Raw genomic sequence first — 26,473 nt, forward strand, 5'->3', positions numbered from 1 at the left:
CTACTTTATTACTTATTTTTAAGTCCAAACTATAAGCTCCTTGACAGCAGAAACTACACACTCTGTCAGCTTATCCTCACCATTTAATACAACGTCTGTCACTCTGAGGTCACTCAATATTTGTCAAATCAATTAATGAATCCTTATTTCCAACACATGAATTTGCAAATGTGCTCATGTATAAATGTGCAGGTAAATGTCAATGACACTTATTCTGGCGCTTTCCAGGAAGGAGGAACTTCAGCTAGTTTCATAACATAGGCTATCTTAGACTAATGTCTAAGAATTAATACATGAATTCATCTAATATTCCTCAGCCGAATGCTTTTATAAACTGAATGTTTCCAACCTCTGGATAGATATGCTCACCAAACTAATTTATGAATCCCAAACAAATTTAACTGGACTCTGAGCCTTCTAGTATCTGTAACAATATGGTGGAGGAAATCCCATGAAAACACTAGCACACAGGAACTTTCCTCATCCTTTTTGTGAATTTTGGTTAGATAAATAGGGCTCACTGGGTCTGCACCAGGCTCTTGAACAGATGATCCAGTTTCTTCCTCAGACCACTTAGCGAAATTTACTGAGTACTACTGAATGCTGTAATATGAGTTTTCAGGTTATATACAATTTATAACTTTAACTAATAATCACATATGATGCTTTACCATAAAACCTACAAACAAAATGTTTCATCTTTTTTTTTCTTTTTTTCATTGACTTGATGTGTTTTAATTATAGCTATGCCATAAAATCATTCCTGACTTCCTCTTTTACTATCCTGCAGATGTTTAGGTCTTTATATAGTAATTCTCTTGTCTTAATCTATCCTGGCATCTGATAAGACAGATGTAGCCAAAGTCCTTCATTACAGTATATCATGAACAAAACTCAAGAATGGATAGTTTAATGCTAAAATATTGTCAAGAATTTGCATAAAAAAATGCATACAGGGTTGGTGAAATCACTGAGCATGGTCAATTTGCCCTTGTACCAAATAATCACTAATTTTCACTTTCAAAAATATTCTAATAAAGGCTACGATTATATTCCTAGATGATCTATTTGTCTTGCAGAAATGGTTAATATTACAGTAAGCCTACACATTAGGACTGAAATTACTAAAAGACAAATTTAAATACTGCATTCCTATTAACAAAAGCCAGTTGGTAAAGGTGCTTATATCTCAAATAGGATTTTATTTTATTTTATTTTATTTTATTTTATTTTATTTTATTTTATTTTATTATTTTTTTTAAGACAGAGAGAGAGCAGATGTGTGGGGAGAGGGAGAGAGTGAAGATCTTAAGCAGGCTGCATGCCCATCATGGACCCTGACTCAGGACTCGATCTCACAACACTGAGATCATGACCCGAGCTGAAATCAAGAATCCAATGCTTAAGTGACAGAGCCACCCAGTGGCCCCTCTCAAGTAGAATTTTAAAATGACTCTTAATATTTTCAGCACCATGAAACATCACTGCATTTTAAACAAATCAGAATGTAAGTACACACTTGATTATTTGCTTTTTTTTTTCTAATTAGCAAATGAAAATATCAGGATTTCTTTTGTTGAAATAGCAGAATTTGCTGGTTATTCAGTTAAGTAAGATAGTATCATATTTTCTCTTACTGATTTTGAAAAATAGTTTATTTTCAACATGTCTGTAATAAAGAAAATATTTTCAGAGTTTTGTGTGAGAAAAGGAAAGAAAACTCAAATCTTGACATTAGACGATATATTCCAGATCTCTATCCCACATGAGTATGTACATATGCAGTATGCAGTAACAATGGTCTCTGTGAGGGAGTTTTACTACTCTCATGCTTTTTGGACAGTGACTCTTTTCACAGAAATAGATATATAGATACATAGATAAATATAAATTTTAAAAGTTGTGGAATACATCAATATGAAGAGTCAGATAAGTGATAGGGGCACTAGTAAAACTAGCTGGGAAAGTGGATCAGCTAGGTACAATGAGCATGACACAGGAGTGTTGTCCAACAAAACTGAACTTAGCTGATTTATTTTCATTCAGCAGTATATTCATTAATCAACTTGCTTATTACTGTATGCATTCATTCGTTGGCTTATTAACTAACATATCAATAGTTTAACTCATTTATTAGCTTATTAATGCAACATATACATAATTTAAAGCCCATATGCCTGTCATTATACTTGGTATCAGGGATAGAATGGTATCTAAGTAACCCCTGACCCTTAAAGAAATTACACTGTAATTATGGGTAACATATCACAAATGTAAATATGATCCACACTAAAAAGAGCCATATATTAGTTGCTATGGTGAGATTTGGGAAGGGTACTTAATTTCCAACTCTGAAAATACAAAAGGTATCAAGAAATTTTCCCAGGTAGTGTCACTTATGCTGAAACAGAAATAATATATAGTTTATCAGCCAGGTAAAAAGAATGGAAAGTAGGAGGTAAAGAAGTCAGAAGGGGAGAAACAGTGAAAAATGTTATATGGAAAAAGAAATAGTATGCAAGAAGCCTCTTAGCAACAAAAACAAACAAACAAACACACAAAAACCCATATCTATATCTCAATTGATATATATATCAATCAATCACATATTTGGGAAAATGCAAGAAAGAACCTTCAACTAAAATTAAGATATATGATTAAGCTAAAATAAGAAAAACTTGGAATCAGGCATATTTAGAACAAAATAAAATGTAAATAATCAGAACAATCAATTTAAAACGTAATGCAGGGGAAAAATTTAATTCACATTAACAAAAATAAGTTTTAATAATATTAAGGAATATATATTATAAATATGTGTATATATATATAGAAATATAAATTGGGAAGGCAGAAGTAAAACTTTTATTATTTGCAGATGACATGATACTATATATAGAAAATCATAAAGACTCCACCAAGAAACTATTAGATCTGATAAATGAATCCAATAAAGTTGTAGGACACACAATTAATATACATATATCTGTTGCATTTCTATACAACAATGAGTAGCAGAATACCATTTATAATTGCACTCAAAAGGTAAGATATCTAGAAATAAACTTAACAAAGTAGGTGAAAGATCTGTACTCCAAAAACTAGAAAACATTAATGAAAGAAAGCAAAGGTGACACCAACAAATGGAAAGATATTCCATGTTCATGGGTTGGAAGAATCAATACTGTCAAAAATGTCCATACAACCCAAAGCAACTTACACATTTAATGCAATTGCTATCAAAATGCCAACAACATTTTTCATAGAACTAGAACAGATAATCCTAAAATTTGTATGGAGCCACAAAAGACCCTGGATCAATACTGAAAAAGAAGAAGCTGGAGGTATCATAACCCCAGATTTCAAGATATATTAAAAGTTATAGTAATCAAACCAGTATGGTACTAGACAAAAATGGACGCACAGCTCAGGGGAACAGAATGGAGTCCAGAAGTAAATCCACACTGCCATGAAGGCCAATCAATCTACAACAAAGAAGTCAAGACTATCTAACGGGAAAAAGTCTTTTCCACAAATGATGTTGGGAAAACTGGACAGCTACATGCGGAAGAATGAAACTGGAGCACTTTCTAATGCCATACACAAAAATAAACTCAAAATGGATTAAGGACCTAAATATGAGACCTGAAACCATAAAAGTCCTAGAAGAAAACACAGGCAGTAATTTCTTTTGACATCAACTGGAGAAACATTTTTCTAGCTACATCTCCTATGGCAAGGCAAACAAAAGTATTTTAAACTATTGAGACCATACCAAAATAAAAAGCTTTTGCACAGAAAAGGAAACCATGAACAAAACAAAAAGGTAACTGACTTAATGGGAGAAGATACTTACAAATGAAATATCTGATATGGGGCTAATGTCCAAAAGAGATAAAGAACTTATACAATTCAACAACAAAAATCCACAAATATTCCAAATAAAAATCAGGGAGAGGATCTGAATAGACATTGTTCCAAAGACATGCAAATGGCCAACAGACACACGAAAAGATGGTCAACATCACTCAAAACCACAAGGAGATATTCCCTTACACCTGTCAGATGTATAAAAATCAACAACACAAGAAATAACAAGTGTTGGTGAGCATATGGAGAAAAAGGGGTCCTTGTATACTGTTGATGGGAATGCAAATCGGAGCGGCCACTGTGGGAAACAGTATGGACATTTCTCAAAAAATTAAAAATAGAATTACCATATGATGCAGTAATTCCACTATTGGGTATTTACCCAAAGAAAATGAAAACACTAATTCAAAAAGATATATGCACCCTTATGTTTACTGAGGCATTATAGCCAAGATATGGGTTCAACCCAAGTGCCACTAACAGATGAACAGATAAAGAAGATGTAGTACATAGATACAATGGAATATGACTCAGCCATAAAAAAGAATGAAATCTTGCCATTTGCAACAACATGGATGGACCTGTTAAATAAAATAATTCAGGGAAACACAAATCCCATATGATTTCACTAATGCATAGAATTCAAGAACAAAACAAAGGAACAAACAATTTTTTTTTAAAAAGGAGACAAAAACAAACAAACAAAAAAACAAAAAAGAATTGAAAAAACCAAAAGGCTCTTAAATACAGACAAGGAACAGATTGTTGCCAGAGGGGAGGTGGGTATGGTAAAATAAAGGAGCGAAATAAAGTACAGAATGGGTGAAATGAAGGAGATTAAGAGTACACTTATCTCAATCAGACAACACAAAGAAATAAAAGGCATCCAAATCAGCCAGGAGGAGGTCAAACTTTCACTCTGCACAGATGACATGATACTCTTTATGGAAAACCAAAAGATTCCATCAAAACACTGCTAGAATTGATTCATGAATTCAGCAAAGTTGTAGGATATAAAATCAATGCACAGAAATCAGTTGCATTCCTACACACCAACAATGAAGCAACAGAAAGAGAAATCAAAGAATCGATCCCATTTACAATTGCACAAAAAACCATAAAATACCTATGAATAAATCTAACCAAAGAGGTGAAAAAAAATCTATACACTGAAAACTATAGAAAGCTTATGAAAGAAATTGAAGAAGACACAAAAAAATGGAAAAAGATTCCATGCTCCTGGATAGGAAGAACAAATATTGTTAAAATGTCAATACTACCCAAAGTAATCAACATATTCAGAGCAATCCTTATCAAAATAACACCAGCATTCTTCACAGAGCTAGAACACATAATCCTAAAATTTGTATGGAACAAGAAAAGACCCCGAATAGCCAAAGCGATATTGAAAAAGAAAACCAAAGTAGGAAGCATCACAATCCCAGACTTCAAGCTATACTACAAAACTGTAATCATCAAGACAGTATGGTACTGGCACAAGAACAGACACTCAGATCAATGCAACAGAACAGAGAACCCAGAAATGGACCCACAAACGTATGGCCAACTAATCTTTGACAAAGCAGAAAAGAATATCCAATGGAATAAAGACAGTCTCTTCAGCAAGTGGTGCTGGGAAAACTGGACAGCGACCTGCAGAAGAATGAACCTGGACCACTTTCTTATACCATACACAAAAATAAACTCAAAATGGATGAATGACCTCCATGTAAGACAGGAAGCCATCAAAATCCTCAAGGAGAAAGCAGGCAAAAACCTCTTTGATCTTGTCTGCAGCAACTTCTTACTCAACACATCTCCAGAGGCAAGGGAAACAAAAGCCAAAATAAACTACTGGGACCTCATCAAAATAAAAAGCTTCTGCACAGTGAAGGAAACAATCAGCAAAACTAAAAGGCAACTGACAGAATGGGAGAAGATATTTGCAAATGACATATCAGATAAAGGGTTAGTATCCAAAGTCTATAAAGAACTTATCAAACTCAACACCCAAAAAACAAATAATCCAGTGAAGAAATGGGCAAAAGACATGAATAGACACTTCCCCAAAGAAGACATCCAGATTACCAACCAGCACATGAAAAAATGCTTAACATCACTCATAATCTGGGAAATACAAATCAAAACCACAATGAGATACCACCTTACACCTGTCAGAATGGCTAACATTAACAACTCAGGCAACAAATGTTGGCGAGGATGCGGAGAAAGAGGATCTCTTTTGCACTGTTGGTGGCAATGCAAGCTGGTGCGGCCACTCTGGAAAACAGTATGGAGGTTCCTCATAAAATTAAAAATAGAACTACTCTACAACCCAGCAATTGCACTACTAGGCATTTATCCAAGGGATACAGGTGTGCTGTTTCGAAGGGACACATGCACCCCCTTGTTTATAGCAGCAATATCAACCATAGCCAAAGTATGGAAAGAGCCCAAATGTCCATCGATGGATGAATGGATAAAGAAGATGTGGTATATATACACAATGGAGTATTACTCGACAATCAAAAAGAATGAAATCTTGCCATCTGCAACTACGTGGATGGAACTGGAGGGTATTATGCTAAGTGAAATTAGTCAGAGAAAGACAAATATCATATGACTTCACTCATATGAGGACTTTAAGAGACAAAACAGATGAATATAAGGGAAGGGAAACAAAAATAATATAATAACAGGGAGGGGGACAAAACAGAAGAGACTCATAAATATGGAGAACAAACTGAGGGTTACTGGAGGGGGGATGGGCTAAATGGGTAAGGAGCACGAAGGAATCTACTCCTGAAATCATTGTTGCACTATAGGCTAACTAATTTGGATATAAATTTTAAAAAATAAAAAAATAAAAAGTAAAATATAAAACAAAACAAAACAAAAAGAGTACACTTGATTTGAGGGGCACTGATTAATGTTCAATTGATTAATTAATGTTGAATTAATTAATGTTAATTGATTAATAGAATTGTTGAATCATTATATTGTACTCCTGAAACTAATATAACACTGTATGTTAACTATACTTGAATAATAAAAAAAAGAAGTAAACACATTTGCAGTATTAAGAAAAAATTAAGAAAAAATCAAATAACGGAGACCAATGTGAAAAACATATATAAAATGTTAATAAAGGGAAATTTTTAAATTGTAATAAGTGTAGCAACATATGCATCTGGAAGGGAAACTTTAAAGTGTGACAATATTAGTCCTCCTCACTTTGATATATAGTCAGTGCATAACCAGTCAAAGCCCAACTGGACTCACTCTATTTACTTATTATTTATTTATTCATTTATTTATTTAAGAGAGAGAGAGTGCACACAGAGGAGGGACCAAGGGAGAGAGAATTCCAAGGAGACTCCCTGAGCTAGATGCGGGGCTAGATCTTATGATCCTGAGACCATTATCTGAGCTCAAGAGTCAGATGTTCAACCAGCTGAGCTACACAACCACCCCGCTACTCGACTTCTAATGCAATTTAACAAGGCTATGATCAAAACAGAAAATACACAAGAATAATCAAGAAGTGTTAGAATATGAAAAACAAGAATGGGACATCTGCCTCTTAAAATATGAAATTTTGTATAAGTTATAGCAAATAAAAGTTTGTTTTTGCTGTGGGTTGCCACAAGACCCGAATAAAGTCCCCAACAATGATTCTAGGTTGTCACAGGAATTTAGTCTACGTGAAAACTCCTAAGTTATTAGGGTGATATTAATATTCATTAGAAAAAAATTATGCCTTAATACAAAAATAGTATGTCCTGGGTAGACTAAGGACCCCCCCAAAAAAAACCCCACAAAAATAATTATAAATATATTTTAAAAATATACAATTGTTTGAATACTAGCCTGTGAATGGTCTTCATAGAAACATATGTATATATGTATATATGTATGTGTATATATGCATATGTGTATAAATTCAAGTTATGTACAATAAACACTATACGAAAAGTTAAAAGACAAATAAAAACTAGGAGAAAATAATTTGCAAAACTGATTTTTGTGTATATGCATATAAGTGCATGGGTGCATGTTATTTTAAACCCTGCAAAACAAGAAAAAAACGTCACTTATAAAACTAGGCAAGAAATATGAACAATTAGCTCCTAGTAAAATTACAAAGAACCAATAAAAAAATTGTTTACCTCCATCTGTAATTAGAGAGATGAAGAATGAAGCAGCATAGTTTTTAAACCATCCTATTGGATATGCCAGTAAAAACTATTCAGTGTAAACCAAAATGGAGAGGGTCGTGCACACTTTGACACATCTGCACACACACAAATTTAAAAATCAGTGGTGACACATATATGCAGGAGAAAAGTATTATAATATGTATGCATAACTGCATGTATAAGTGCACATATACATACTTGTGAAAATCTGAGGAGATATATCGTAGGGTAGGCAAAAGGGGGTTAAGAAATGCAATAATTAAGGGCGCCTGGGTGGCTCAGTCGGTTAGGCTTCCAACTCTTGTTTTTGACTCAGGTCATGGTCTCACAGTTCGTGAGTTCGGGCCCTGCATCAGGCTGCATGCTGGCAGTGGGGAGTCTGCTTGGGATTCTCTCTCTATACTTTCTCTCTGCCCCTCCCCCACTCACGTGCTCTTTCTCCATCTCTCAAAAATAAATAAACTTAAAAAAAAAAAAGAAATGCAATAATTAGAAACTTTTATGTTTTACTCTATTTTCTTCAGTACCATTTCAGTGTTTTACAACAAGATTATATTTGTGTATTGATTGGTGAAAATTATCAATTAAAACAAAGTATATAATAAGTGGTAGGCCTTGCTTTTTCCATGAGAACAAGTAGGTACTGGTAGTCTGTCCCACCTCATTGCAGGAATCAGTCAAGAGCCAAATGAATTGTGTATCCAGAGTCCTAGTGTCCTCAAGCCAATGGAATTTTACCAAAAATCTCTCAATTACATTTTACTTCACACATGACAAGCACTTCCAGGCACTCCTGATTGATAGTGTCTCCTGAATTCTCTATTTTAGGAGACCAGCCTGCTTACCTAGTATCCCCGGGACACCTCCCTCCATCCTTCACACACACACACCCACACACATCCATGGAACTTGGCACGAAACCCTGTCCTGAACTCTAGCCATTTGGTCAAAGCTTCCTTTCCCCTTTTTTCCACCAGTCTTCATTCTTCCCTGGGCTTCTCATACCTTGTTGGGCCATGGAGCTTAAGAATGGCTCAGCCCCATGTCAGATAGTCAATCACTTCTATTCTATAATCTCTGATTTTTCTTACCTCTCAAGGGTCCTCAAAACCTGCCCCTAAATGAACAAACGAACATCTCACTAGAAGCAGACCTGTGACAACTCTGTACCCACATTTCCCTCACTGCTATAGCCTCTTAAATTACTTCCTCCTAAAGGTTCTTTACAGTGTGAGATACATAAACCCACTTAAATTTATGCAAAGATTTGGCTTCATCAAGAAGTCTTTTACTTGATCTGCTCCTCCATGAAAAACTACTGTCTGGTCTCTCTCAAACTGAAGCTTTCAATAGGCAGTTGTTATTGGTTGAATTATGTCTCTCCCCCCCAAAAAAATGTATGTTGAAGTTCTAACCTCCAACACCTCAGAATATGACCTTATTTGGAGACAGGGACACTGCAGATGTAACTTGTTAATTTAACAAGTTTGGGTCCCCAATCCAATATGACTGGTAGCCTTACTAGAGAGTGCACAGGGAGAAGGTCATGTGATGACAAACACAGAGACTAGAGTTCTGCAGATACAAGCCAAGAAACTCCCAAGCATGCCAGCAAGCCATAAGAGAGAAGTAAGGAAGGACTCCCCTACAGGTTTCAGGGGGAAATCGTCCTGTGGATACCTTGATTTCAGACTGCTAGCCTCCAGAGCTGTGATAAAATCAATTTCTATTGTTTTTAGCTACCCAGTTTGTGGTGCTTTGTTATAGCAGCCCTAAGAAACTAATACACAATGGGACACCTGGGTGGCTCAGTCAGTTGAGCGTCTGACTTTGGCTCAGGTCATGATATCCCGGTTTGTGAGTTTGAGCCCCATGTCAGGCTCTGTGCTGACAGCTCAGAGCCTGGAGCCTGCTTCAGATTCTGTGTCTCCCTCCCTCTTTCTCTGTGCCTCCTGCACTCATGCTCTGTCTCTCTCTCTCTCTCTCTCTCTCTCTCTCTCTCTCTCTCTTTTTCAATAATATAATAAATGTTTAAAAATTTGTTTTAAATAAAAAAAGAAACTAATACAGAAACCAATTGAATGTAAATGTGTTTGCTTCTGAAATTGCAAGAAAATGCAACTCCAGACATCTAATTCAAGAAGGTTCCTTGTAACCTGGAATCATTTCATGATAATGATTAAAAAACACTTATACAATTCCAAGAATGTGATTATCTAATACCCATTACTAATCTTATCACATATTGATAAACGGGATCTTCCTTGCTCTGATATTGATTTCATAATTCATTTATAAAATCAACAAGTACAATTAGAACTGTGTAAGAAGAGATACAATGATCAATAAGAAATTGCCACTATTTCAAGAAACTCAATGTAAATGGAAATGACTGCTGTACTTTAATATTAAATATGGTGTTGCTATTAACTTTAGACCAATATTCTTTATATAATAGAAGTATGTCTTTATTCCTAGTTTATTATAAGTGACTATAAAATGACTATTTATAAGTTTGTTTATTACTTATGACACACATGTTGACCAAAAACCTTCCTGGAATTTCTAGAGATGATCATAATTTTTTCCTCTTCTGAATTTTTAAATTGAAAGAGTATAATAATTGAATTGTAATATGGAACATGCCATTATAAATCTTAGAATAAACCCCACCTGATAGTGATGTTTTAATCTTTAATATGCTACTACATTCACTCTATTAATCTTAGAGTATGTCTACATTTATATTCATAAGTATAACTGGTAGTCCTGTTATTTTGTTGTTTGTTTGCTTTTGGTGTGTGGGTTTGTTTTTTGGGGGGTTTTGATGTTTGCTGTTGTTATTATTTTCATTATTCTCCTTTGTTTTTTGGTGTTAAATATAGTCAGACCTTTTGCCATCAGTTTATATAGCTTCACAAAAATAAATGAGAAGTGTAACTGGTACAAGAAATAACTTCATTGATTGAAGATTTGATAGTACACATTTGTCAAATGCCTTAACTTTGTTCCTTTGGAGAAAACTCTTTCATATGGCTTTTAAAATTGTTTAAGGTTTTTGATTCCAATTGCCTACTTCTTGGGTTAATATTGATCATTTCTATTTTCACAAAAAAGCATCCATGTCACTAATATTTTCATATATATATAACTAATGTTTTGTTATTTTAAGCTTCCATACATCTGGTTGTAGCCTCTTTCTCATTCTCTTTTATATACTTGAGGTTTTCTATTTGGTCATATACTACGCTTGCCCAAAACTGTTGATCTTTTAAAGAACATTCTCTTACACTTACTCCTTACTTCCCAATGTTTCACCATAGTCTCCTTCATTAACATTTTCTTTTTATTTCCTTAAATTATTTTATTGCTCGTCTCCTGGCTTCTCATATTAGATGATTACTTAGGTTCTTACAACATAGAATAAAACTGGCAACTAACTTATGGTGGCAAAATCTATTATCCACAGAAATGATCCCCTCTGTTATGTAAGATAATCAAGAATTGATTAAATCACATTAAATTTATTATCTGCACCCTGAAATTTAATACCTAATGAAATATTCAATGTTCTATTGAATTACTTGTTTAAATATCATTTGGAACAGACTGCTAGGGCAAATCTATAACAACAATGAAAGAACAATGAGTATTTTTCAGGCTAGAAATCAATTATATTTCAGAGACAGTGAGTAGTGCTACTAGAAGGTTGAAAGTCGACTATATATTTATAAAATTTGACAGTATAAATCATTGAGCAATGGTCTATCTGCTTTATCCCTGAAATTTATTACACATGAAAAGAGAAACCAACATCATAATACAGATCTGTTACACTGGTCTTAAAATTACTTGTGTGAAGTAATGGATTTTAATAAATATAGCAATATGAATAAAAGGCTGAATATAAGGCTATGCTTTCAATGCACCACATCTGTCACTCTTAAGAGTAGAATGCGGGTCTGGTGAAACGGGTGAAGGGGGTCAAAAGGTACAAACTTCTGCTTATAAAATATATTTGTCATGGGGATCCATTGTACAGCATGGTCACTATAGCTAATAACAATGTGTTACATATTTGAAAGTTGCAAAGAGAAATTTTCTAAGTAGAAGCTCTCATCACAAGAAAAAAAAAGTGTAACTATGTTTAGTGACAGCTAACTAGTCTTATTTGCTAAGTAGAAGCTCTCATCACAAGACAAAAAAAATTGTGAACATGTTTAGTGACAGCTAACTAGTCTTACTGTGGTGATTGGTTCAACACATACACATATTGAATCATGAGGTACACCTGAAACGAATGTTATATTTCAATTACATCTCAATTTTTTTAAGTGGAATTATGTACTGTTTCAAATTTCACATTATATGCTTATTATCTGTAAGCATGGATTGAAGTGATATCAAAACCTTATAATTAATGGATTTAGGCAATTTAAAACAATTTCTGCAGTAGTTTCTTCTTGAAAGCAACTTTTAGCTCAGTTGTGCGAACTCATGATCCTTCTAACAAAATTCTACAGTAAAAGTTCAGTAAACTTAGTAACTGTCATTAAAAAATAATAATAACTGATACTCTCTATTAGATGTAATTACAGTTGTGTAGGGGTGCCTGGGTGGCTCAGTCGGTTAGGCATCCGACTTCAGCTCAGGTCATGATCTTATGATTTGTGGGTTCGAGCCCACGTTGGGTTCTGTGCTGACAGCTCAGAGCCTGGAGCCTGCTTTGGATTCTGTGTCTCCCTGAATCTCTGCCCCTCCCCTGCTTGCGCTCTGTCTCTCTCTCTCTCTTAAACATTAAAAAAAAATTTTTTTTAAGACGTAATTACAAGTATTTTATTTATATATGTAAAAGTAGTTAGAATTAAGTTTTTTCTCCTAGGTTTAAAAGAAATATACTGAGGTTATTTATTTTTTTTTTTCCCACATCCTTGGTTTATCTCTGCCAGCTTGAGAAGAAATACTATGACTGCATGGGTATAGAGTCAGAACATCTTGAGTTCAAATACTGGCTTTTCTTTTATTTGTGTAACCAACACAAATTATCTGAGTTTCATTTTCTTCATTTTGTAGGCCTCATTTGAAGACAAGCTGTTATAACATATGTAAAGAACTAAGAGTGCTTGGCACATAGAAGTAATTCAGGTAATTATTAACAGAGAAAAAAATTAAAATTATTCCATCATTTTATAAATAGGCAATTGAACTTTATACATGCACCTCTCAGATATAACTTGATATTAATGCTACAGAAAAACATCCTCAAAGTTTTAAAATCTTTTAATGCAATGTTCCCTAAACTTCAGCTATAACCACCTATCATTTGTATCATTACTTACTTGATGTTTTTCCAAATCATCTTTTCTTCCTTCTATCCCCACCTAGAACATTTAGATGAGCTAGTTATATCTTTAAACTATAAACAGAAAAATAAAATTATATGGATTAAAAATTATCTCTGACCTCCTAGAATCATCTTGTATCTGGCCAGTGGTGGTGGACCTCACTTTGGTAATCAGTGTTCTGAAGTTACATGATAATGTATGTCTACAGATCATTTTCCTAATAAAAATTCCTAACACCATGCAGTTTTTTCAGTAGTTTCCAAAGCAGGTAGATTTATAAACATTGAAGGTGTTAAAAAGAATAAAGAAAGAAAAAGAAAGAAGAAAGAAAGAAAGAAAGAAAGAAAGAAAGAAAGAAAGAAAGAAAAGAAAAAAAGAAAAGAAAAGAAAAAAATAAATAAATCTAGGTTACTGATTAAAAGTTAAGTACAGGACCTAACAGGAGCTTACATGATTCCCAAAAGCTTCTAAAATTAATTAATAAAAATGGGCATTTCGTGCCAACGATATACTAGGTTCATTATTTCAGGCTTTGGTCATACACATCTTTAAGAGATATAACTGTAACTGAGGATATGAAATGTGATTAATAACTGCTACTACCACGAAGGAGTGATATAGGTTACGTTAACTGATAAAACTGAGCAAAGCACATTTCTTTTCTTTCAAAACTGAAACAGAACAAGAAGAAGTTTCTATATATCAGAGAAAATTACGGAATAAAAATAGCATATATACCTTAAAAGAAAAACTGTATTGTCAAATAGTCTCTAAATGGTCCATGAGAAAACTTGGCTTTTTTCCAAACTATGTAAATAAACAGAAAAAACAAAACCAAAAACAAAAGTTTGCTCGTAAGGACATATAATACCAGACACATTTATAATATTACAGGTGGTAAGATATTTATCTTGGAGCATTTTATTAATGATTGATCAAAAATCAATGGGTAGCTCAGTCAGTTAAGTGTCCTACTCGTGGTTTTGGCTCAGGTCATGATCTCAGGATTTGTGAGATTAAGCCCCACATCAGGCTCTGAGCTGACATTGTGGAGCCTGATTGGGATTCTCTCTTTCCCTCTCTCTCTGCCCCTCCCCCACTTGCACTCTCTCTCAAAATAAATTTAAAAGTTTTTTTAAATAAAAAAATAAAAATAAATCAATGAAGAATTCACTTCTTTTGAAATATAGTTATTTAGTATCAGAATTCTATCAAACACGTGGGCTTTATAATCCAATACTTTAAAATGATTGGTAACATTTCTTATGGAATTTAAGCCTCCCCATTTGACCTAACAGTTAAGTGTAGTTTAAAAAACCTGCCATGTTAATAAAAAATATTTTGGAACTATATATGGCATTTATGCTACATCTCACTTATAAATAAGGGGGGAAAAACGTTTTGTTAATAACCACTTTTCCAGCAAGGATTTTTCATTTGGATTTGGGAGGTCTATCCATTCTGTAATAGTTCAAATACACAGCCACAGAGGAAGTTACAAGATGCAGGTTTTAAATTACATGTAAAGGGTATTTGTCTAATTGAATAAATTTCTCTTCTCAACAAAGAGTAAGCCTAGATAGATACATTTCCTTCTTCTTTCAAGCCATGCCAGATACCGCCAGGAGGTAGGTAACCTGAAACTACTGGCTGTAGGTTCTTTAAGAAAAAGAAAGACAAGCTCAGTGAAGAGGTTCTGGTTGTTCAGTTTACTCTGTCCTCTGAAAATCTGTGGGGAATGGGCACCAGAAGAAAACTGGATCCCTTATTACAAGACAAGGGGTCCCTGTGACAAAGTTACTTTCAGATGAAAAAAAAAAAAAAACAAAAAAACATTGGTATACATGTATTAAACTGATAAGGTTCTTTTTTCATGAAATAAAAATACTGCTAATCACTAATAAAGTAACATCACATAATTTAGATGAGGTGGACATGGGGAAAGCCTTTGTAGGCGTATCTAGGTATACTCATTCAAGTAAAAAAAAAAAAAGATGGAAATACGTATTTCATGAAAAATTACAGTAATATACAGGGTGAAGCAAGAAACAGTAGAAAGCAAAGTATCAGGGAGAGTACAAACTGGAGAGGGTGTGCCCCATCTAAACGCATTCCAGGTAAAAACAGAAAACTGAACACTATTCACGTCAACACAAAACACATGCTGGCCTAATTTAGACCATAGGCCAGGAGGCTGAGATCCTGGTGTTAAAGTCTGGGAGTTTGAATACAACGTAAATGTAGGAACAAGAAGTTAAACCGAGCTCACCTTGTCTACTTTTTCTTAAAAATCTAGATTTTTTTTTTTTGTTTATTTTTATTCATTTTCTATTTTTTCTGTCTGTTCACTTAGATTTAGCCAGTACAAAAGATTTAGATATAACCAGAATATAAACACATATTAAAAATTAAGTTGCCAAGTTAGTTTGATACTATCAGTATTACTTCATCCATTAAAGATAAGCAGTAGACATCTTACTATGTCTGGTCCCTTCCTACAGGGACTTGGTCCTCCTCCCAACCATTCGAACCATGGAGGCCCTGCCAAAGGAGGTGTCCTACTGCCCCTGCCACTCTGCCCCATGGTTCACTCAAGAGAGGACACACGACCCCAGAAGGGTCACTCAAAGATCTCTACCAGGATTAACAGAGACACCAAGGCAACCCCTTCTGAGATTGAAAAGGGTCATGACATTATGTCCATAAAGGTGTACAAGTTGTCTTTGCAACTGACAGAGCCCCACGGGGAGAGGAATGAACCCAAAGGAAACTGGATACAGAAAATGGAGACAAATTTCTGAAAGGTAAAGCACCTGGATCTAATTGTGCCTATGTTTAATCAACTCCAGAAATTTTCAATTATAGGAATTAATAAATTCTCTTTTGTGTTTAAGCAAATTTAGACCAAGTTTCTATTACTTGCAAACAAAAACGTGTCATAAATGTAAGAGACAAAGAAGGTATTTGGGTTTTGCATGTATCCATTAATATCTTACTGCATCCTCTTTCCAGGGAAAAACAGCAAATTTTTCCCCAAGGGATTTTTCTAACCTGACATAGACAGATACTCTGACTTAATTACCAGTACCTTTGCAGGGGGAGGGCTGTTAAACCACATTTTCTTATTTGACAACTCCCCAGATTTACTACATGTTCTATACATACTTTGACACAAACAATTCTTTGTTTGATAATAATGAAAATATTGATTATATGAAGTATCATACATAGCAACCTTATTTCCTGATCCCAACTAAGTGTTAATGGAACAAACTTCAAACAAACAAACAAACAAACAAACAAACAAAACTGAAAGCATTTAAACCAATTTTTAGGTTATATATGAAGTACCATAGTACTTCAAGAAAATTCAACCATACTACATCAATAGACACGAATATTTGGGCCAATGCATAGGCCCAAAACAAAGAAATCACAAATACTAAGCACCTACTAGTCTCACAGGCATGATTAATGAAAAGACTGTTTCAGAAAAACAGCTATCATTTCCATTTCCAGCAGTTAAATCAATAGTCTCTCACCACAGGTTTCAAAGATGAAGCAAACCAGAGAAAGTAATGCATACTCACAAATTATAAAGCATGTCAGCCATGTTGCTACGGTAGTACAAAGCATTTCTATAGGCGCTTTCAGCTTCAGAAATTTTGCTCTGACTCTTCAGAACATTTCCAAGGTTACCCCATGCTGCCAAGAAGAGAAAGAAGTATTCAGGCTGAGCGTCAATCCAATTATACATGACATAATATCAGGGCGTCAGGAAGTACCACAGGGAGAGAAAACCTCCATAAAGCATTCTTAAGAAGGAAAAATTTATTTCCTTTATAATCCAACATTTCATCAAACCAGGAGATTAAATACAATCGAAGTCTTAAAAAAATTAAAGTAATTATTATGTCTCAAAGCTGATATACATATGCAGTTCATCATAAGGCCAAGAACAATGTTATCTTAAGATCATCTACAAAGACTTCAGGCTCTTTCAAATTTCAGTAGGGGTCTGCATGGCCTGAAATTATTGTAAACTTACTGAACCAGAACTGTAAGAAATCATCTTAAAATAAATAAGGATTTCCATTCAAATACGATAAAACTGAAAAATGACATAAGAGAACAGCATATAAAGCAAGATAACTAAGATCAAAGCTATAAAGAGGCTTAATCATCAGAAACATGACACTTCTTAAAACAGTTAAACATATATGGTTTATTCAGATATAATGTTCTTTTATATGCTCCTTGTTAATAAATTTATTTGTAGGAAAGCCAGTGTCTCAGTATTTTCACACATAATACTTTTAAAAAAATCTGTGTTTTGGGGTGCCTGAGTGGTTCAGTTGGTTAAGCGTCTGACTTCTGGTTCCGGCTCAGGTCATGATCTCACAGTTTTGTGAGTATGAGCCCCGCATCAGGCTCTGTGCTGGCAGCACGGAGCCCTGCTTGCGATTTTTTTCTCTCTCTCTCTCTGCCTCTGTCCTGCTCATGCTGTCTCTGTCTCAAAATAAAGAAGTACACTTTAAAAAAAATAAAAAATAAAAAAATAAGTGTTTTCTCTTTGCTCTTTCTTTTTCACCCCAAGTAATCATGATGTTTCAACATTCAAAAGACCAAACCTACACTATTAACAACTGTCCGTACAGTCTGCAGACTTAGGACTCAAGCCTGGATGCTTCTGCTGCCTTTCTTCTTTACCGAAAGGAGAGGCGGTATTGAGTCCTCAAACCACAGTCCTTCCCAGGCAGAGGGCAGGGATGAGAAGGCTTTTGTGTATCGAGAATATACTTATTTGGATAATTACTGACTTTATCTGAAGAATGAAAGGGGTTTGGCGGTATCAATTTTTAATGAATAAAAAAGTGTAAAATCTTTCAGTAATGAAGTTGCCTGTGTGTCCTGCTAATTTAACACTGTGCCTTAATTTACTCATCTGTAAAACAGGAAAAATAATTAGTATTTCATGGGTCTTGTGATAAGGATTAAAGGTGTCAAGACACGTGGCAAACACTTAACAAATATTTGCTATTATCATTAATATTATTGTGATTGGTGCTCTTTTGCAATTTACCATGTCAAGCATTGCTTATAGAAACAATGTCAAATATAACGCATTATATGCCATTATGTTATCTACAGAGAATAATAATCTTCTATATTTGGAAAGTCATATAACTCCTTTTTCCTCTGATGGAAAGCAGAGGGAAAGCATTGCACTTACAATTACTCATCACTTAATAATGTCACATACCACACCACACCCTTGAAATGGATCGTCTCACTGAGCTCTCAACACCGACCTGTACATAAATACCCCATCTACTCTGTGAGTGAGGAAACAGACTCAGAGACACTAAAAAACTTGCAAAGTTAAAACAAAAGCATTAGAGCAGAAATTCCAATCCAAGAGTGGTGGCTTCCAAACTTTTTCCACCATTCACCTAAGATTTTCATACCACATTTCATCTTTCACTGCAAACCAACTTTCACACACTACAAATCAGACCTTGGCATTATGAATCCATGAAAAATTGAATCCTTAAGCTGAAAGATAAAACTTAGTTTTAAAATATTGTCGAATTAGTTTACAATATTGACAGTTTGTAATATTGAATTAGTTTATAAGTTTATAATATTGTCAAATTACTTTATAATATCCAATAATATAATATTGGAATAAAATTCCAATACTAAGTTCAGTAACAGGAAATATAAAGTAGCAGGAAAAGCATATAGTAAAGTAAGTTATAATTATCTTCAAACTTAATAGGTATAATGTCACATGTATTTTATATCCAGTCCTGCTTCTCCCACCATCACCATTACCAAATTAATAAAGTATGGATCTATGGAAACTTCTAATAGCCAGGTTGTTTTCAACCCACTTCACTTCTCTCAAAGTTCTGCTTTGATTGTGGCATTAGTGAATGAAAGTATATTTACATTGGAATCATTCCACAGAAATGCCTGCAAGTATTAATTTAAGCATCAGGAAAGCACCATCATAATACTATCTCATTCAACCCATACTCTTAGAACACAGATGCTGAACAAAAAACCAATAGCAAAGAACTGATTTGAATATTTTAAGGCATTTTTTTTTCAGGAACTTACATCTCAATTAAATAATAAACTAACAAGTGTTTCTCTTTTTATTTTTTTTTTATTTTTTTTCAACGTTTATTTATTTTTGGGACAGAGAGAGACAGAGCATGAACGGGGGAGGGGCAGAGAGACAGGGAGACACAGAATCGGAAACAGGCTCCAGGCTCTGAGCCATCAGCCCAGAGCCTGACGCGGGGCTCGAACTCACGGACCACGAGATCGTGACCTGGCTGAAGTCGGACGCTTAACCGACTGCGCCACCCAGGTGCCCCTGTTTCTCTTTTTAATAGTCAACAGACATAGAGTTATGCTCAGAATATGTTTACTGAGTTGGTCATTTATTCATTTATGTACGTATCTAATTATTAAACAAATATTTGCTAGCGCCTAGTCGGTGCCCGGAACTTTATTAGGGGCTGGGTGCACAGACCCATACATACATACACGTTCTCACCCACGTGGAGCTTATGTTTGAAGTGACTTATGTGAAGAAGCTTATGTGAAGAGGAGTGGGGAAGGAGGACCACACCAGAGAATAAATGGGTTAACTTCAGATAATGCTAAGTGCTACAAACAAAATAAAACAAAGCTAGGTAGACTGAATGAGGCCAATTTATACAGATAATCTTAGACACAGGGAAATGTATGTGATATCTAAGGACTAAAAGATAAGGAGCTCAGCCTTACAAAGATTGGTGATGCCAGATAAGGGGAACAGTAAAAGCAAAGGATCCAGGGTGGCTTCCACTGGGACAGGCAGCAAAAGAGATGGTTATTTCAAAGTGAGAATACAACTCAGAATTAAAAACCACCAGCAAGGTTATCTGTGGCAAAGCCACAATGTAATACCGTGTTTCTTGTTCTTTGTCCAGATGGAAGCCTCTCACATCTTTATGATTCAGTCATTGCCCTAGGTGACTGGGACAAGAAAAAGAAAATTCCCAAATCAAGCATATACTTGTATTTATTTTTTTTTAATTTTTTTAACGTTTATTTTTGAGACAGAGAGAGACTGAGCATGAACAGGGGAGGGGCAGAGAGAGAGGGAGACACAGAATCGGAAACAGGCTCCAGGCTCTGAGCTGTCAGCACAGAGCCAGACGCGGGGCTCGAACTCACGGACCGTGAGATCATGACCTGAGCCGAAGTCGGACGCTTAACCGACCAAGCCACCCAGGCGCCCCAAGCATATACTTTTAAAACAATTTTACCTACTTGTGGAACAAAGAGGAAGGAAGGAAAAAAGTTGGGGAGGGGGAGGGTAGACTTTGATGTCCTGAACTCATCAGACTCTCACCACCAGGCTATATTTTTCTATTATATATTACACATTCTTACAGAATACCAACTTGAGACAAGATTACTTTCAATCCATGATAAATGAGACAAAGCAAGATTACTTCATAATTTTACTAAACAGAAAAAAGAAAAAGGCCAGTGTGCAACCCAAGAAACACCAAAAACATCCCTCTCTCTTCCTAAATGAATGGCCTCTTTATCCAGTCACAGAATTGATTCAGCATCCAATCTAGAGAACACCCTGCTTCTTTAGACGCTCTCCCAAATCACCCAACCAATATTCAAATTTTATGACACAACCTCAGGATGCCCATGATGTGGTGTTCCCTCAGTGCAAGTAGTAATTAAGCCAAATTCCTCACTATCACTGTGTTCCTGATGGTCTTAGGCTGAAAGGCATCACACTCAAATATGAAAACAATTCCTTTTCAAAACCCCCCCCCCTTTTTTCCCCCTCAAGCTCATTTATTACCTGCATACCAGTCTCCTCTTTCAGTGTTAAAGAAGAATGGACAGATCACCACTACCTGGCTTCCTGCAAAGTGGGCAGGTCACCTTAGGGCAAACTACCAGCTCAAATATTTGTCTCAAATTAGCAGTGAGCATTCGGGTGTCCCCCAAATCATTATTTTCCTTAGTCATAAGTTTAAGTCAAAATCCCTTTTTCTTAAATAACAGTTCTTCAGTACTGTGTTTACCAAAATACATTTTAGGTTTGGGGTGTTTGTTTGTTTGTTTTTTGGTGTAAAAACTGCTGTCACTATTTCCACACATTCAAATTTAAATATGATTAATTATTGCATCACTGCTACGAAAACTCAATGCTGGGGCTCCTGGGCAGCTCAATCGGTTGAGTGTCCAATTTCGGCTTAGGTCATGATCTCATGGTTTGTGAGTTTGAGTCCTGCATTGGTTTCTGTGCTGACAGCTGGGAGCCTGGAGCCTGCTTCGGATTCCGTGTCTCCCTATCTCTCTCTGCCCCTCCCCTGCTCACACTCCATCTCTGTCTCTCAAAAACAAATAACCGTTAAAAAAACATTAAAGAAAAAAACCCTCAATGCTAACATAAAGATCACTTCTAAATATATAAAACTATCTTATAGACTATGACCTAAAATTTAAAAATTCCACTGGGGTCAACTAAATAGTAATTCTTTTCATAAACTGATCATTTATCGTATTTCAATAAAAAAATTTTAAAAATCAATGAATTAAAAAAAACATTTAAAATTTAGCTATCACAGATATGGTTTAGAAGAAAACACATTGAAGTGAACTATAAAAAGTATATTTTAGGAGGGCTAACGTCATGATTTCACAGCTATATAATTATCCTAAAGACTTAATCAGAGTAGCCATGGTTTTCTTGTTATTTTTATTTATTTATTTATTTTTAATGTTTATTTATTTTTGAGACAGAGAGAGACAGAGCATGAATGGGGAGGGTCAGAGAGAGAGGGAGACACAGAATCCGAAACAGGCTCCAGGCTCTGAGTGGTCAGCACAGAGCCCGATGCGGGGCTCGAACTCACGGACCGCGAGATCATGACCTGAGCCGAAGTCGGACGCTTAACCGATTGAGCCACCCAGGCGCCCCAGCTATTTTTTTTTTTTTTTTACTTAAATTTGATATCAACCAAGTCAACTTTTTTTTTTATATCAGATCAATTTTTAAATGTAGCTAGTCTGAGTAAATGAAACTACCCAAACTATCCAAACTTGAAAAACATGGAGAAATATTCTAAGGCTCATGGGTAGGACAATTTAACAAGATTAATATAACAATTAATTAACATTAATTTTCCTAAAATTTATCTATAAATTCTAAGTAACTTCAATCAATATTTTTGCATTGTTTATTAGTATACTCAGAAAATGTATTCTAACCACAATCTAGGAGAAATATAAAACTTGACTTTTATACCATATTTATCATATGCAAAGGTAAAATCCAGATAGCTTTAAAAGTTAAATGTGAAAAGATAAGGCTAACAACGATATGCATGAGAATATCTTGTGGAAGGAAAAGAGATTTCTTAGAAAGACCTTCAAATATAACTCAAAAGGTTTAAAAAATGATGAATTTGAGTATCTCAAAATTAAAGACTTCTAATTATTGAGGGATAACAGGGACAAAGTTAAACATGCATTAATACATTAGGATAAGATATTTCAAACCTTTAAATAAAAAGAAGAAAAAACTCCTAACAAAGCAACCAGAAAAAGATAAATCCAACAGCGAGGGGAAAAAGATGGGCAAAGGAAATGAACATAAATTAAAACAAAATAAGTAAGTTAAAGCATTTTAACTAATATCCAAATTCCTTAGCAATCCAGAGAAACATAAATGAGAACAATGAGATTTGAGACTGGCAATATTTAGAAAACCGGATAAAACCAAGTACTAGTGGGTTTGTGGGGGAAGGCCCAGTGTACTATCTGGTGGCAGTGTAAGCCTGAGACAGCCATCCTGTTGGGCCATTTGACAGAACTCAGTCAAATCAACAAGATTCACCAAATCCAGGATAAGCCCTAACCAGCAATCCCATGGCCAAAGAAATGTTCATCGAAGAGAACACGTAAAAGGGTGTTTAATGCAAGTCTCTTAGTGTTGGCTGGTAGTGGAAAGCAATCAACATGTCCATCATGGGAGTACCACGTGGGAAATAAACTTCATGTATTACTATGCACAGGTGAGGACCAACAAACACCATATAAACACTGACACATGAATGGACCTTAAAAAGCCAACAAAGAATCAGAATATCTGGTGCATTCTGTGTCACAACACTAGCTATAAATGTTAAAAATTATTCATTTCACCCAAAATATCACTACACATTTTGCAAAGGCATACTACAAATCTAAGGATGAAAATCAAGTACATTAGAGCAGGGAAGATGAAGTTAGGAAGAGTTAATGGGAATAAACACATGAATAAGAGAGAGGAAACCTGAAGGGATTATCCTGGTCATGATCAAACTGGCCATGAACCTAGGAATATAATTAATCTAACTGTCTACAACTGGGTTACGTGGAGAGGGGACACAGGGGAAATGGAGGGGAGGGAAGGAAAGGAAGGAAGAGGGAGAAGAAAAATTAAGGTTCCACATTCTTTTAAAATAGACACAGGGTTATCCTATATCCTACTTAAGGAATAAAGAGTTTTAACATTCACTAAACTTTTTCTTGTACTGAGACAATCAGAAACAGATGTCTGGGATTATCTTCAAATTTTCACTTGGTAATTACACTTTGGCCCAACAGAACTAAAAGATCTTACATTTTCATTAATATTTAATGTCACTTACATTTTTTTTTTACATTTTTAGGCCCATATATTTTAGTGGTGCATTCATTTCATAAATGTACTTTTTTTTAAGTACAGTTGTATTGAAATAAAATCTCTGAAATTCATCCAAGAAATTATGATGAAGCCTAAAAAAATATCTCATTGCTTTTAAAGTCCATACTTTAATAGACAGGGTACACACATGAAATCTAATTCACACTTTAAACTCTGAAGTAATATAATAAAGCTCTTCTTTGAAGTACAAAAAATGTTAATTAGTTATTTCTAAAATCTCTATGTAGTTTTTAAAAGTTCTTCCCAATAGCATCTCAAAATATTCAGAGTATTCATCTTATTTTTGAAAATGAGTGTTATAAGAAACTGCTTTCATTTGAGAGAACTGCTGTCTCATCTCATGGCCTTACCCTGTAGTACTCTGAGCCTATGCAGAGGAAAAAGTGGAGGGAAGAGGAAGGAGAGAAGAAATTTTAAAATAGATTATGATAATAAAGATAATAAGAGTACTTCCATTATTTAAAGCTTACTATATGTTTTGACAGTGTCCAGAACTTAACCCAATAAAAACCTCTGAGGTATATTACTACACCCATTTCATTGATGAGAAAACAGGAGTTTAACTCCCTAAGTAGCAAAAAGTTATTGTCAAGGCAGATCCAGATATTTCCATGCATCAGAATCTACTTAGAGATAAAGCTGTCTCACACTGTCAATATTGAGTTTGAATATAAAGTAGAATAACCTATTATAATACTCAATATTTTTACATATTTAATTGAGGGACTGGAGTATAATATGAAAACAAAATAAATTATTCAAATGAGTCATCAGCCCTCAGAACCACTAGGAGCAAAAAAAAAATCCTCCAGGAACAACAAAATAAAGCTATCCTGTACCCATATTTCATAATGTATTTTTCATACCACAGAAAAATTAATGCCAAACAATATATTAAGTGTTTTACATTTCTTTGGGAATATAATTTTAAATGTCATATTTTCCAGTTAACTTATTGGCAATAGAACATACTCTGTAAACAAAAGGTTGCTGCTCAAAGATGCTGGGGACTCGGGTACATTTATCAAGATCTTGTAAGTGCCCTGAAGATGCCTTGCACGGAACAGACATTTAAAACGCATTGTTTAACAAGCACATGATTTATTCCCCAGGACTAAGCATACAGGATGATTACATGTAGGGAAAGCAAACAGCTACTTCTCAGTATAAGAGAATCAGCTTTAGAAAATCTGACCTATGAAGTTATCTTATTTTCGAAAAGAAAACAAAATTTTTCTGTTGAAATATCAGGAAGTGAAGTAGTTAGAATAACTCTTAACATCTCAAGGGCCCTTCACATTGATATCCAACTGCATCTAAAAGGTATCCACTTACGAAGAAACTTGACCTTAATTCACAATGAAAGCTCCTCTTGTACTTAGTCCACAATCTGCCACAGTTTATTTTATGTTCCTTGAAAGGCAGAAGAACAATTAAATATTCCCATCTTGCTAAAGTTGTTCTAAAGAGAAAATCAAATGTGAGCTCCCTCTAGAAATGCTAAGTGATCTACAGCAATAAATACCTCCAATTTTTTTTTCAAAACCCTCATTCAAATACATGGTATTTCTAAGTTCACAGACTAACTTCAAACTTACACTATTGCAATTTCCTATCTCTTGACAGATTTCACAAAATCCATGGAGGAAGATTTGAGCAATTTTTTCAAGGATATTTTCACTTTATACTAAAAGTCTGAAGACATGTATACTTACTTACATAAAGGTTAAAATAATTTTCTTATGACTTTGGCATACAGCACTCTTCAAAAAATTAGCTAAGATGAACGACTCCCTTAATATTATGATTTAAATTTAAGTTACTTACCATTCAGGTCTACAGAAGCAATCATGCCTGAGAGTGATCATATCAGCATTTTCATTTCACTGGTGCAATGATCAGGGTCACCAAAATCATTAAGGACACTCACTTTGGACTTCTGCCCTCAGCTGTAACTTATTTTTACCTTAGAACTTTAATATAGGTCTTTAGACTCTATCTCAAAACTTGAGTTCTATGTAAAGATCTGGCAGAATTGAAACATTTAACTACAAAAAATAAGGTAATAAATCCTCAATTTTGTTTCCTCCAATATGAGTTACCTGTTTGAAATCAGAATGCTAACCACCAAAAAGGGTTAAAAAATTGAAATCTTGCCAGTTATCAAAGCCGGACCAGGTGCAAAATAAAATAAATACAGTAGTGCCTAATGTGTCTGGTAAGAATTATGTCCATTCAGATGACAGGCCTAAATGTTGTATATATATTAACTCTTA

At 34.7% G+C, this 26,473-nt stretch overlaps 1 protein-coding gene and 1 non-coding gene across 3 annotated transcripts in view; both read right to left on the reverse strand.

Annotated features, from left to right (window-relative positions):
* The window catches only part of TMTC2 (transmembrane O-mannosyltransferase targeting cadherins 2), a 411,733-nt gene that overhangs the window by 176,591 nt on the left and 208,669 nt on the right, over positions 1-26,473 (reverse strand). For both annotated transcript variants that reach the window (XM_040491302.1, XM_040491301.1), the window contains exon 4: positions 17,005-17,119. In XM_040491302.1, the coding sequence (XP_040347236.1) occupies positions 17,005-17,119 (115 nt within the window). The remainder of the gene's footprint in view (positions 1-17,004; positions 17,120-26,473) is intronic.
* Positions 21,340-21,485, reverse strand: LOC121041163 (U12 minor spliceosomal RNA). The gene has a single exon (XR_005795593.1). It is a non-coding gene; the product is annotated as a U12 minor spliceosomal RNA (small nuclear RNA).

Source organism: Herpailurus yagouaroundi, unplaced genomic scaffold, assembly GCF_014898765.1.
Source record: "Herpailurus yagouaroundi ecotype Mexico unplaced genomic scaffold, PumYag 182, whole genome shotgun sequence".
NCBI lineage: Eukaryota > Metazoa > Chordata > Mammalia > Carnivora > Felidae > Herpailurus > Herpailurus yagouaroundi.